Source organism: Leishmania mexicana, chromosome 8 (assembly GCF_000234665.1).
Source record: "Leishmania mexicana MHOM/GT/2001/U1103 complete genome, chromosome 8".
NCBI classification, from domain to species: domain Eukaryota; phylum Euglenozoa; class Kinetoplastea; order Trypanosomatida; family Trypanosomatidae; genus Leishmania; species Leishmania mexicana.
The window spans coordinates 763890-777267 of NC_018312.1; the positions used below are offsets into that span (position 1 = coordinate 763890).

The 13378-nt window shown below is 59.8% G+C and overlaps 2 protein-coding genes across 2 annotated transcripts; both read right to left on the reverse strand.

The window, feature by feature from the left end:
- Window positions 1–6208: 6208 nt before the first annotated feature.
- On the reverse strand, window positions 6209–8095 carry LMXM_08_29_1000 (conserved hypothetical protein; the record flags this gene model as incomplete). The annotated part of the gene is made up of 1 exon (XM_003872407.1): window positions 6209–8095. One exon carries the CDS (start codon window positions 8093–8095, stop codon window positions 6209–6211), a length of 1887 nt encoding a protein of 628 aa, XP_003872456.1.
- Window positions 8096–10046: 1951 nt separating this feature from the next.
- LMXM_08_29_0990 (conserved hypothetical protein) lies at window positions 10047–13031 on the reverse strand (the record flags this gene model as incomplete). The annotated part of the gene is made up of 1 exon (XM_003872408.1): window positions 10047–13031. The coding sequence occupies one exon, from the start codon at window positions 13029–13031 to the stop codon at window positions 10047–10049; it is 2985 nt and encodes a 994-aa protein (XP_003872457.1).
- Between the last annotated feature and the right edge of the window lie 347 nt (window positions 13032–13378).

Consider the following 13378-nt stretch of genomic DNA (forward strand, 5'->3'; position numbering starts at 1 on the left):
CGAACAGAAAAAAAAACGTGCCTTGCTGGCAGTGCGCGTGCCTTCGTGGTGGGCCAGTAGGATCTGGTCGCCGAGGAAACGGCTCGAGCCGGGATGAGAGAAGACACGAGAGGCACGCAACGACAGCGGCTCTGGGAAGGGAGGGTAGTACGATGCACCGCGGCTTTTAATGTATCCAGCCCTCGCTGGTGTGAAGTCAGAGAGAGTGAGAAAATGGGGAAGGGGAGGGTTCAAGAGGGAGACGAAGGTAAGTCACCGAGTTGACAGAAGCCATCCCATTTGATGGCCAGCCAAGGGTGACGTCACCAAACGTGTTGGATGTGGGCAGGCACGGCGGCAGCTGACCTCTGCGTTCCGCTCTCACGGGGTCACTGTTTATCGCTTTTTCGATGACATCTTCGGGCAGTGCAGGTTCCTCCCCCTTTGTCTTATCCATCACGCCGTGTTCCGTTGTCATGTCGCTCGTCGGACCGCCTCACCGTGTGGTGTACGGGGTCACGGCCTCGACCGTCGGTGGGAGTCGCGGCGGACTTGATGTACTTCGGAAGTGACCGCGTATGGGGGGACAGTCATCCATGCATGCGTTTCAGCATGCATCACATGGTCGCGTGCGTAGCCTTTACGGAGGGCAGAGAGGCCGGCGTGCTGTCGATGGGAAGGTGTGGTGCTGCAGCTGCTTCTTACTGCTGTTTCTTGTTAATGGCGTGGATGCCCGACAAGGCAAAGTGAGCCGCGCAGAGTTCAGCCGAGTTGGTGCTACTTGCGTCGGACACCCCTCCCCTTCCCCTCAACGGGGACGGGTGGCCACCATCTTCTTTGTATGCGAATGCATGCGTACCGCCCCTCCCCGCCTCCCGTCCTCCTGGTGTTGCAGCCTATGTGAGGGCGGTGCTCTGCGCCAGACACCAAGAGGCGTGCGGCGCGACGTGGTTTATCCGGCGCTGCTCGTTGTGCCACAAGCGGAGTTCGCTTTGTACGCTCTCAGACAGACCCGCCGGCAAGGGACCATAGTGAAGGTCTCGTAACAACTTTTGAGCAGATCCGGCGCGTCATTGTGAGGAAAACAATTTTGTGAAGAGGCATGTGCACGACTCGGGAGGCACACCAAAGGTGACCCATGAGCCGCCCCAATCCTCTTGGTGATAAGCTGCTTGATCGAATCGGCGCTCAGCCGGGTGCACATCTGTTTTCCACCACAAACCGTTCCAAAGTTGTCGTCAAGCACCACGCCAGCCAACGCAGACACGTTGCAGACCCTGGTCTCGTCGTCACTCAAGGTGACGCTAAGCTTGTCACGCGGCGCTTCGGGGCGCCTGCAGAGCAGCCTCCACCGCCCGTGGACCACCCGTCCGCTGGATGTTTTCCATGCAGACCTTCGCCAGAATTTTGGAGGCGGGTCGCTTGGCACACATAGGATGGCAGGGCGATGTTGCTGTCACCATTCCGCATCACCTCTGGGCCAACGGGCAAGCTCATTGGATGCGCTCTTCGCTGATGCACGGGAACAAGCACCTGGAAAAGATGACCTTGCCAGGTCCGTCACCCCCCCCACACAGCCGTCGAGCATAAAGTTCTCATGGCTGCGCATCCAGGCCCACAGCCGCGTTGTAACGCTGCTCATCGGGGCAGCTGCTGACTTGTCGCGGCCAGAGAATGAAGATGCCACCGTCTGAGACATCCTTTCCTCTCCTCCACGACGGTGAACGCCCAACCAAGGAGAGGGTTCGGAGGTGCGCTCGGCACCATAACGACTGCTGCCAGTGAGGGGAGGGGCCTCGCCATCGGCTTCTGTCACTGGTGGCGGGGGTACGTCCCATGCGCGCTGCATTGGTTGCGGCCCCTCGCTTTTCATCTCGCCACACAGATCCGCAAAGTGCATCGATTTCACCTGTGCCGTAGGCAAGGGAGTTCCCCCTCCGCTCTTCCTTGGCTACTGGTTAGGCGTCAATAGGCTCGCGCCTCGGGTAAGGCTTGTAGGACGTGCAGGATCGCTCTTCCTCCTCTTCGGGCTTCGAAAGCCGAGTACCTGCACGGGAGCAAGATGACGCGTATGCGAGGCGTGAAGAGCACCTGCGTCTTCTCATTCGGATGCTGCCCTCTACTCGCGGTCATCCTTCGAGGATACGAGCGCCATTGGAGCGCCCCTGTGCCATGTAGACATCGCATGTGAGTGGGGCAGCGTCGTAAGGCGGTGGTCATTCTGCCTGAGGCAGGAAGGCGATGACTGGTACTGCCGTGGGGCGTGTGCGCGCAGTGCGCAGTTTGGCCATGTCAAGCACACACCTCCCCCAAGACAGAGCAGAATTCCTGAACGGATGCGAGGTTCCTGTGCTCGCCCCTTCTCGAGCCGCGCCGTGCACACGTCGGGGGAGATCGCCTTCATGGCGCAAGAGATGTGTAGGATGGTTGCGTTGGGTGTGCAACAGCGTGACCCATCGGAGTCTTGCAAATGGGGGTTCCCCCAATGACACTTCTGTGATGATGCACGGGTTGAAGGACCATGTAATCCTCACATCGAACTCAGCGACCGACAGAGCGGAGGCGCTTTGTATTCCGGTCGACGAGCTCACGCGCAGGGGGAGAATGCGTGCAGGATCGCACTACAACGTCATCGTGACCGGTCCGGCGTGTGTCTGAGGGGGACGCCAGCGTGGCGCACATGATGTGGGGTGCCAGTCCGCGAGTGATGGAGACGTCGTCGTATGACTAGCTTTCTCTTTCAGGGAGAGGGCGGGGCTCACCTCACTGGATGGCTGCGGGAGAGAAGTGGGGGTAGAGAGGCGAGATACGTCAGCCTGCACCGTTCTTAGGCGCACCCAAACCCGAAGTGCAAGGGGTGCCAGCTGCCGCCACACCTCGCAGGCGGATACGTGAGCAACTACGCTGCCGCTTTACGTGTCGGTGGGCATTTAGGTTTTATGTGCGTGCGCGTCTCAATATGCCTACATACGAGCACACGAAGCAGCGGGCACCACACAACAGCTGCCATAAAGTCATCGCAGGTGGACTGTCGAAAAAAAAAGGAGAGCAGCAGCAGAAGCGCAAGGCGCTGATATTGAGGTCTTCCTTCGGCATAGGCGAGCGATAGAACAACGGAGAGTATGAGGCACTGGCGGAGAATGAGAGGTGGCCAGAGAGAGAGTGCGTGAGAGACCTGGATAAATCGGAGGAGCACCACAGCAGTGCACTCAGTCTTTCCGCTCTTTCCACCCTCCCCCCTCCCCTTCTTTCTCTCAGTGCCACCTTCGTTGTGCCCGTGCCACACGCACACACGCAAGCAGACAGTGGGAGAGAGAAAGACGCATGGCGACACGGTGTCCGCCGGAGATCGGGCAAGCCGGCGTTCGCTTCTCCTTTCCTATTCTTTGTCTTCGACACGACCCTCACCGCACCCGACACAAATGACTAAAGTGTCCGTGTGCATCACCCTTTGCAGTGGCCCTTGTGAAACGGGGAGGGTGAAGCGAAGATCTACAGCGAACTATTTAATGTACAGTGCAATCCTGGTGCTGCTGCTGAGTTTGGCAATGCTTTGGCCTCGACGGGGTCGTCATCAGGAGGGGGTCCTCCGCCTCTTCGGGTACAAGTGTGGGATAAGGAGTGCCAGGAGACGGCGACGAGACGTTTTGTGCGCCGGCACCTGCCGGCGCGGGCAACAAGCGACCCATCTACCCGCGACCTCCACTAGAGAACTCTAGTCGCTCCTCCTCGCCCTTGTCTTGGTACAGTGACGACGGAGTCCCATGCCATGACGGCGACGGTGACGTTGAGAGTGCGCGTGTGGGAGGCACGTACACTGGGATAATGTTCTCCTCGACGTTCGCCAGTGGGTACTCCTCACTCTCAGGGATTGTTTGAATATACGTCCAGTTGTAGTGCGAGTTGCCGCACGGTTGCCTGCACTCGATTACGCTGATCCCGCGTCGCGGATCATTGTATGACTTGCGCGCCACGCCGCAGTGCTGGCATCGCACAATGTAGGCTACGCCTCTCATGCTCAGCGCCGCTCACTTGCGAGCTGACAAGTGAAGAAAAACCACAAAAAAGTAAAGCAGCGGGCGTGCGGATGGGAAAGAGAAGCCCGCGTGTGAGAGGAGGAGGGAGACACACGCAAGAAGGGCGCCGGTACGCGCACGTGCGAACCTCTCCGACAACATAAGCAGTGCAAGTCGAGCCGAAGAGTGAGGAGAGAGAGGAAATGAGACAGAGAGAGAGATGGCGTCTTGTGCGGGATTACCGCGACATCAACACGCATGCGCCGCGCGCGCATACAAAAGGGGAGGAAACACTACACGTGGAGTGCACAGGCATCCCGCCGGCGCCACGACAGAGGAGGTGCGACGGCATGAGCCAAGGGGAAAGACCTCATACTTTGTGGTCACGCCAAAACCTTCTTCTGCAGTATTCGAGGTGCTACCATGAAATTGCAGGTGCACAGCCGCCAAAAGGCTCTGTGTATGTGTATGTGCGGGTGTACGGCTGCACCCGCCCCCGGAGAAGAGAGACCGCCGGCGTTGGGGTGAAACGGGTGCACCTGCGACAGCTTTTACTGACTAGTCTTCTTTTTTTCCTTCGCTTTCCTTGTTGCCGTGTGTGCGCAATTTATCGGCTCGTTGTGCGCTTCCCTTGCGTGCGGGGAACAAAGCAAGTGAAGAGGTGGGGGAGAGGCGCTGAGGAGGAGGAGACAGCGGAGGAGGGCAACGCACAACGGGACAAAAACACGGGCGAAAGCTGCTTGTACGCTCGCGCACAGACCCCCCTCCCTCCCCCCACACACACATGCACAGTAGGACACACACAAGAACAACAGAGAAGAACGAAAAGAATAGAGATGGTAAAAGTACGTGGATTTCTGTGCCACGGCACACCGCCTGTACATATGGGAAAACAGAACGACCGAAACCTGAGGAGCGAGGACGAGGCAGCGGCGGTGATGCAGACAAATACGGAAGGTGCAAGAGGGAGGCGGCCGCGTGCAGGGGAGGGGCGGAGCAGGCAGTGATCAAAAAAAGAGGGAGAATGCAATCCTAGCAAGCAGATTGTTGAGAGCCGCTCATCCAGCAACAACCGCGCCTGCTGAGTATCATCCTCCCTTTGTTCTCACCCCGGACCCCACCCCAGTGCACGCAGCTGCAGCTGAAGAAACTAGAACGACAGGAGATGGGGAAAAGAGAACGTCTCTTGCTACCTGCAGGAAACCGTGGGAAAGGCAGACGCTGGCTGTGGACATATTTTGCGGCATGGTGATACTCGCTTTCCTACAAGCCGCCGTCTCCGTCGTCTGCCACGATTCACATCAGCTGCAGAGGCCTTGTGTGTATGTTGGCCTACTCGTCATCCCTTCCCCCTGGTGGCTAAAAGACCGTTTGTCTTCTCTGCCCCTGTCTCTCTCTCCCCTCCCCTTCATATGTCCTTCGCACCTTCACCGCTTTTACGTGTAGTATACATGCAGGAGAAGTAGTAGTAATGAAGGCAGTACAAGGAGGTATGGTGTGGCGTGCGTGGGAGCGCGGCTTCCTGAGTGCTGCGAGAGCACGACAGTGAAGAAGAAAAGTAACAAACGAAGATAGCTTCGAGTTCAAAAGAAGAATCGAGGCCTCTGCCGCACACAGACACGCACACGCTAAGACGTTGAACCGAGACTACACGAAGATCAAGCATCGAAAGCATGGAGGAGGAGACTCACGATATACGTGCAAGAGGCGAGGGGAGGGGGGCGAGGTGATATTGGAAAGGCACCGCACCCAAGCATGAAAAGGTGGCAAATCCCTACGAGAAACACAAAAGGAAATAAAAGCAAGATAGCACTCCGAAGCCTCTACGCGCCCGCTTGCGAGGGAAAGTGCGAGGGGGAGGGGGAGCGGTTCAGAGCGTTAGTAATCGTGGAGACAAGTGCCTGTGTTCAGGTGTGTCTGTGGGCGCTCGCCTGTGTAAGTCGGCCAGCTGCAGCTGTGAAACATGCAGATAGGCAGAGAGATGTGCGCAAGCGCATTCCCATAAGAGAGGAGAGCGGCGATGGCCCTGAGCAGCACCCCCTCTTCCCACACCCACTTCACCAACGTCACTGCCCGCTCGAGCACGGCAGCAAATACAGAGGCGAGCGAGAAGGAAAAAAAAGGAACGCTTGCTCTGAGCGTTGTCTCTGCGCACATCGTCATGCGCTCTTGCTCCTTGCCTACTCGCTTTCCCGTGCACACGCACCACATCCTCACGGCCGATACAGGTGTGTTGGCGATACCGTGACGTTCGTGAGCTGCGCTCCGTCGCGCAGGTACACCGACGATGACGAGCCGACGAACATGGGGCGGCCCAGTCCTGCCGTCGCGGAGGTCGGCCTACTAAAGCCGTCCCCACGCTGCTGATTTAGTGCGTAATCGGAAACAGCGTACCGGCCACTTGCTGAGACGGGACGCTGCGGTACCAGCGGAGGCGCGTTGTAGGCCGAGTTCGAGGGCAGGCCCTGCTGCACCGGCGGCAGATGCTGCTGATGCTCTTGATGCTGCTGATGCTGTTGATGTAGTTGATGGGAGCTTTCAAGAGCACTGCGCAGCGCCTCCTCCAGTTCACGTAGCTCCTTGCGATCCGCCTTGTTCATCTCCAGGATGGCTGCGTTCTCCTCTAACTGAACAACGCGGAGGCGCAGCCCATCATCTGGTTCGACCGCTACCGAAATACGTCTTCGATCGGCGGCAACGTCGGGCTGCGATGCCTCCTGCCGGCGCAGCACCTCCACTGTCGGCTGTCCAAGCTCGTTTGAGGTGAAGCTGCAAGTCACAGAAGTCGAACGGTGGGGCGGTGGCCACGCCAACTCGCCTTCAGCCACAGGACTGCTGCTGCTTGGGGCCTCCTTTCCAACTGCCGGCAAGACACCACTGCCGCCCACGCGACTCGAAGGCAGACGTCCGGCGGAAGGGATACTACCCCGATTGCGCGATAAAGAACGCACTGGCGCTGCTGCGGCAGCTCCGTCCGCGATCACCGCCTCACCTCCAGCTGCTGAGCCGTAGGACATTGACGTGGCATGCTTGCCACGCGGACAGCCCTCCACCGCCTCTTCTAAAAGCGAGACGCGACGAGCCAGGTCTACCAGACCAGGATGGGACTCATCCACGCCACCTTCCTTCGTCGCCACGGTTTGGCCCAGCAGCGTGTTGAGACGGTCCTCAAGCTGAGCGAGCTGACCGTTCAAGCGGTTCAAGTCCTTCTCCGTGCCACTGATGCGCTTCTCTGGGTTGGCGCGCCCCTGCAACTCGCGCACCGCTGACTCCAGCGGCGGCAAACGCTGCTGCTGCAGCGCCCCCATGTCCTGCTCCAAAAAGCGCATCGCACCGCTGAGGGTCTCGATCTCGCCCGAGTGATCCGTCGCCTCCGCTGGGGCAGCCATTGCAGCCACATACGAGGCTGTGCGACTTGTCCGCGCGGCCTCGCTGGTCTTGGCCGCCAGCGAGTCCGCTGCTTGACGCTGCAGTAGTGCCCGCAGCACCTCCATCTCCTCCTGTATCTTGGCGAAAGAGGGCAGTGAGAGAACATACCGGGTCCGGTCCACAAGGCTGTGCTCCATCTCCTGCTTATCGGTCCGCCGGCCCATCTCCAACACCTGCTCCGGCCCCGCACCCCAGAGATCAACAAAGGCCTGCAACACCTGTAGCGACCTCTCAGCGGCGGACACGCGTTGCCCTACCACCTCGGCGTGCCGGTTGAAGGTGGCCTTCATGGCCTCCTGCTGCTCACTCGAACGCTTCTCCGCATCGGCCGCATACGCCTTGTGGGCCGCGTCGCTGGCCGCGATGTGCTCTGTGTTGGCCGCAACCTTCTCCGAGAGCTGAGCCACCGTCGACTTGAGATCCTCGAGCGCGGTAGTCACCTCCTCGCCGGGGCCTTTCGCCTGCTTGAGGGCCTGAATCTCAGCACGCAAGGCGTTGTTCTCCTGCGTCAACTTCCCAAGACGGTCGCGGATCTCATCAATGTCGTCCTCATGGCCGTTTCCTTGCTCCACCAAGACGCGTATCACATCCGTGAGGCGGCTGTAGCTGAGCGTGAGTTGTGCCTCAATAATGTCCGGCACATTCGTCACATCGATGTCGATGCTCGGCATTATTGCGCGGTGGTATGTAAACACGTGCAAAGAGGGCGGCGGGAAGAAGAACGCGCGTGGGGCGGGAGAAGAAGAGAGCTGGGTGCGTGCGACGTCACTGCAGGTGCAGTCACCGAAGATGGGTGTGTGCGTGTGTATGTCTGGGCGTGTAGTCGACAGCAATGAATGCTACGAAGAGGTATAGGTCTCTCTCAAGAGTCACGCGTTGCAGCTCTCGTGTAGCGATCTCCGTGCGTACGTCAAACGTGTTGCCTCGGAAATACGTTGGAGTGGAAGAAGCGAAAAAAAACGAGAGGGAGAGCGGCTGGAGAGGGCTGCGGTGAGGAGACGGTGTAGTCCGTCGATGGCGTCTCGCAGCGTCACTAGTGACAGACCCCCGCAATCGAACAGCGTAGCGAACCGTTTTGGTGTTCTCGACGGCTCTCGTACCGCCGAAGCAACGAGGAAGCACGGTTTGGATTTGTACACACACGCCACACAGGTGCTGGAGAGAGTACACCCGTGTTGTACGGAGACAGAGGGAGGAGGAGAGGGAAGGCGTAGGAAAAGCGGCACATACGTGAGTGGGCGCGAGGAAGGGGGGAAATAGACAAAGCGCAGCAAGTTCATGGGGGGCGGAGCGGCGAGCAGTCCAGGGAGACGGGATGATTGACCGGAGAAACATGAGAGGTGGGCGACGTTGCGACAGCAGTCACCAGATAGAGACACCATTCACCGATTTCGAAGCCCCCTCTCTCCACAGAGAAAGAGGGACCGGCCGGGTGCTGGTGAAATAAAGGAGGTCGGCGGATATCACGAGAGAGGGAGAGAAGGCGCGCAGAGCAGCGGCAGGTCACTGCCCGTTCGTGCGACGCTCCCACATGCGCCCTCTACTCATGTCCCTCCCCCTTCCTCTGTGCGTTTCGGACTGGCTGGTCTGTGCGGTGCCCTCTGTGCTAGATGATGGCATCGTTTTCCTCTATACCACTCTTTCTTTCTTGTGCGTGCATGCGTTTGTGCGTGTGTGTTGTTGTTTTCGAGACCCGAGTTGAACTCGTTGCTGGTACGGTGTACACATATATAAGCGCGCACGAGAGCGAGCGAGCGAGCGACAGAGAAGCATGATGATGAAGGCTGCGGTTGAAAAGAGGCGCCTGCAATCGTGCATGTACATCAGGTAAAGGAGGATAGGGTGAAGTGACTTGTGCGCGTGTAGTTAGGTGGGGGTGCGGGACAGCGCACGGCAATGGACAAGCGCCGTGGTGAATTGAGGTAACGCAGAAAAGAAGCCATAAGAAAAACGCCATACGGGAATCGACGCTCCTCTGCCGCCCGACTCGACCTATTCGACCCCCTCCGCCGGAGTCCACAGGAGACAAGGCGGGGGACCAAATACAAAACAGAAAACGCGTAGACAGCGGAGGGCGGAAGGAGGGAGGTGTGGAGGGGCTGCGCGTGCCGATGGCGTCGCACTCTACCCCTCCCCCCTCCCCTCCTCCTCTTTTCGCGCCGTCTAGCCCCTCCCCGAGTGCCCCTGCACCCCTCCCGCTCCATCGTTTTGCAGTGTGTCACTCCGCCAGATGAAGATGCGCACACATGCAACCTCCCTCCCCCTCCAAGCACCTACGGAAAGGAGAGGCACAAAGATATTTGAAGAAGTGCGCTCCGCGAGTGTCGGCATCGTCCACACAGGCAACAGAGACACAAAGGAAGTCCGCTATACCCATGACATCAACAATACACGCGAAGAAGGAAACCGGGAAAAAGAAAAGATGCGCCTCTAGTGTACATACCTTTGTGCGCGACCTCTCACCGAGGTCGCCTCCGCCCCCAAGCGGAGGAGAAGATCAGCGGCGGGAATGCGTACATCCTCGCGAGAGTGAGACCGCAGCACGCGAACGTCTCCCGCAAAGGCACAAGCTCATACAGTCTCTCCCACGCCTCCGGCCACGCACGTGTTAGGATCTACTGCCTACGTGAGGCTCGGCCCCGCTGCCTTCTCGGTGTCGCACCACGCACAGTTGACGACCAGGCACGGTTCGGTGTGTACAAGAGTCTCACGGAGGTGCTGACGTGGTAAGCTCGGCGCTGCTGGTGGCACGCCCCTCACCTCCGACATGCGCACACGCGTGATGCCGCCCTTGGGAGCCCCGGGTGGTGGAGAGGCGGGGAAAGTTCGGTTTTCCAGATATGATTTAGCTGTGATGACTGCTTCACGCTGCGCATCGGCAACAAGAGGCGCGGCAGCGGCGGCGCTACTCTCCACAGAGGTGCGCTTTCCTGCCACATTGGCCGCCTCCCCGGCAGCGGCTATCGCGGTGTCTACCGGCAAGTTAACCATAGCACGCTCTACAAGATGAGTGCCGAACATTGGCGCGTTGGGAGGGCGGAGGCGGCTGATAGCCGTGCGCTTCGCCTCGGAGGAGCTGCCGACCATTGGGTAGGCGGTGAAGAGGTCCACATCGGTATTTTTGGTGTAGCCGAGTGCCAGCAACGACTGATACCTCTCCACACGCCGCGACGTGTCCACCTCTGGCAAGCGGCCCTCTGCCGCTACACCGGGAAGCGCATCGGCGTCCATTGCACGTAAGGTCAGATAGTTTTGAGCCGGTAAAGCGGAGGGTAAAGTGACCTCTGATTGATGCGTTTGCGGCTGATCTGGCAGAATCGCGAGGCTCTCCGCGGGCGGTGCCAAGGAAGCAATCCACGCCAGGGTGTTGATATCAGAGAGCGCGTCCACTCGACCAGTGCCATCTGTGACTCGCGCCGCCGAGGCAACGGCGTTGAGGCCGGGCGTGGCCCGCATGGCCCCGCCTCTTAGCTGCGCGATGGCTTCATTTACATCCGCCATCCGCTGCGCCACCTCCTTTTCAAGGTCCGCAACTTTGCTGTCATACGTGTCCCGCAGCGGTGCGCTCGGCTCCATAGATACGACCGGCGTGGTGAGTATCGTTTCGTTTGCGTCCGCAGGCGGGTCGGCGTTGCCAAGGCCAGGCCTGGCAGAGGCATCTGCGGAGGCCCACTGCCGCTTCAGCTGCGCCAGCTCCTTCTCCAGCTGCTGTAGCCGCATGAGGGAAAGGGCAGCGTCCTCACGGGCTTTTCGGTCCACAACAGGGGTGCGGTTCACCGCCGTGACAGCTGTGCCGCCCGGCCCTGCGGCGACGTTGGACGCGCTCTGCTTCATGGCGGCTCTACCTATGATGCGCAGCCGCTCCTCCATGGCCTGCCACCGCTCCAGCAGCTCATCTTCGAGGTCACCGACTCGGTCTGAGAGGGCCGCCGTCTCCTCCCTGGCCACCTGATCGACGCCGGCGCTTGGGATGAGAGGCCCAGCAGGGTCGCTAACAATCTGCTTTGCTTTGCCTTTGGATGAGCGAAGCACTTTGGCTGTTGAGGATGGCGCATGAGACGCGGACGCCGACACACAGGTCTCCTCCACCTCCGTCTCAATATCCTCCACCACTGGTTTCGCCTCAGCGTTCTTCTCGGCCCGCTTGCCTGAGAACGGCGACCGTGCCTTGCTCGACGGGCCCCGTGACGACGACGGCGAGCCCGACCGCTGCGGCAGCTTTTCAGGCTCTGCCACAGAAGGGGCACTACCGCTGATGTTCTTTGCCATGGAGGCAGTGCGCAGCGCAATATTCGCAAGGGCGCTGTTCACCTCCTTGAACCGACGCTCCATCGTCACCTCTAGCTCCTCTAGCAGATCAAGGGACGCCGCAGCGTCCTCACGGGCAACGGTGTCGATCACTTCAGCAGGAACCGTGTGCGGCAACGGAGGAGGCTCCAGCGCAGGGGTGTGCAAGGTGGTGTTTGCGACCGGCTTTTTCGTTGGCACTTGCTTGGGACGCGCTGTGGCAACCTTTGCAGCAGTGGCACCGCTACCGCCCCCGCCTCCACTGCTGCCACCGCCCTTCTCTGCTCGCGGCGCAGCAGCGGCTCTGGCCACCGTTGCTGCCGTCATCATCGACTGCGTCTCTAGCTCCTGGAAGCGGCGCATCACGTAATCGCCGAGTTCCTCGATGTCTGCGCGGGCCTCGTGGTCTATTGCGCTGCCGCTACCGCCAGAGTCGCCCTTGTCCGGATTCGGTGCCGAAGCCGCGGCTCGGTGGGTCTTGGAGGATAACGGCGGTGGCCGTGCCGGAATGCTGCGCAGCTCTTCCAAGAGCATCTCCGCCTTCTTGAGAGCGGCAGTCGCCTTCTCGAGTGCTGTTTCCGTAGCGCCGTCGTCGCACCTCCTTTCAGTATCGGAGGAAGAGCCAGCCGAGCCCGTCTCCCGCTTGGATGGACTGCTGTTGTGGCGCCGACGCGCCGCCGTGTCACTGGCTGCGGCTGCCGCGGCGCTGATGGTGGACTGCTCGCTGGCATTGATCACAAAAGCGCGCGCCTCGCGACGAGTGAAGCGAAACGCGGGCAGATCCACCAGATACGAGGTGTACGCGTCGGGGGTGATGACAGGATCGCCATACTCCTCGACAAGTTTCGCGACATCCCCGAGGCGCACACCCCACAGCTGCAGGAACTGCTCGATGTGCTTCACACGGTTCTCCACACCACCCCCAGAGGCGGACTTGCCGGAGGCGGCTGCAGCCCGCTGCCACATTTCGCCGTCCCCTACCGCCCGCTGCTTGGCTTTCAGGTGGCGAGTGCGCAGCAAAAGCACTTGCTTCTGCAAATCTTGGATGACGACATCCTGCTCACTTTGCCGGTCCACCAGGTACTGGATAATGCTCTTGAGATTGCGCGACTGAACGGTGAAGTGGCCCTCGAAGAGCTTACCGTCGTCGAGGAATTGAACGCGTCGGCTTTCGCGGTTGCGAGGAGCGCGGCCACCTTCGTCGGTAGTGCCGATCAGTATCTTGGGAGACGGCAGCAACGCGTCGTCGCTCGAAAACTCTACATCCACCTGCATCTGCGCCGCCGACGCAGCAGGGGATGACGCGGGTAATGCCTCCATGCTTGGCCAGAGCGCAACAAACTCGCCGAGCCAGTAACGCCGCTACCGCTACGAGTGTGCGCCTGCTTCTTTGCCTGAAAGGGTGCAGCCACGCAACAGACTTCGCTGATGCGGGTAACAGTGAACTTCCGTTCGTGCGTTGCAGCAACTCGACTCTCCGCCTCTTCACGCGTACACGAACTAGTCAATGGTGCTGCCTGTGCCCGCGAGCCACGAAAAAAAAGAAACAGACAGGCGTGAGGGAAGTAGAGAAGCGAGAGTCGACATGCAAACATAAGGTGATTGGTGGTGAAGCGTGCTTTTCCCTCAGTGTCCGGTGGTTCACACCGAACGCCGGGAAGCGCACG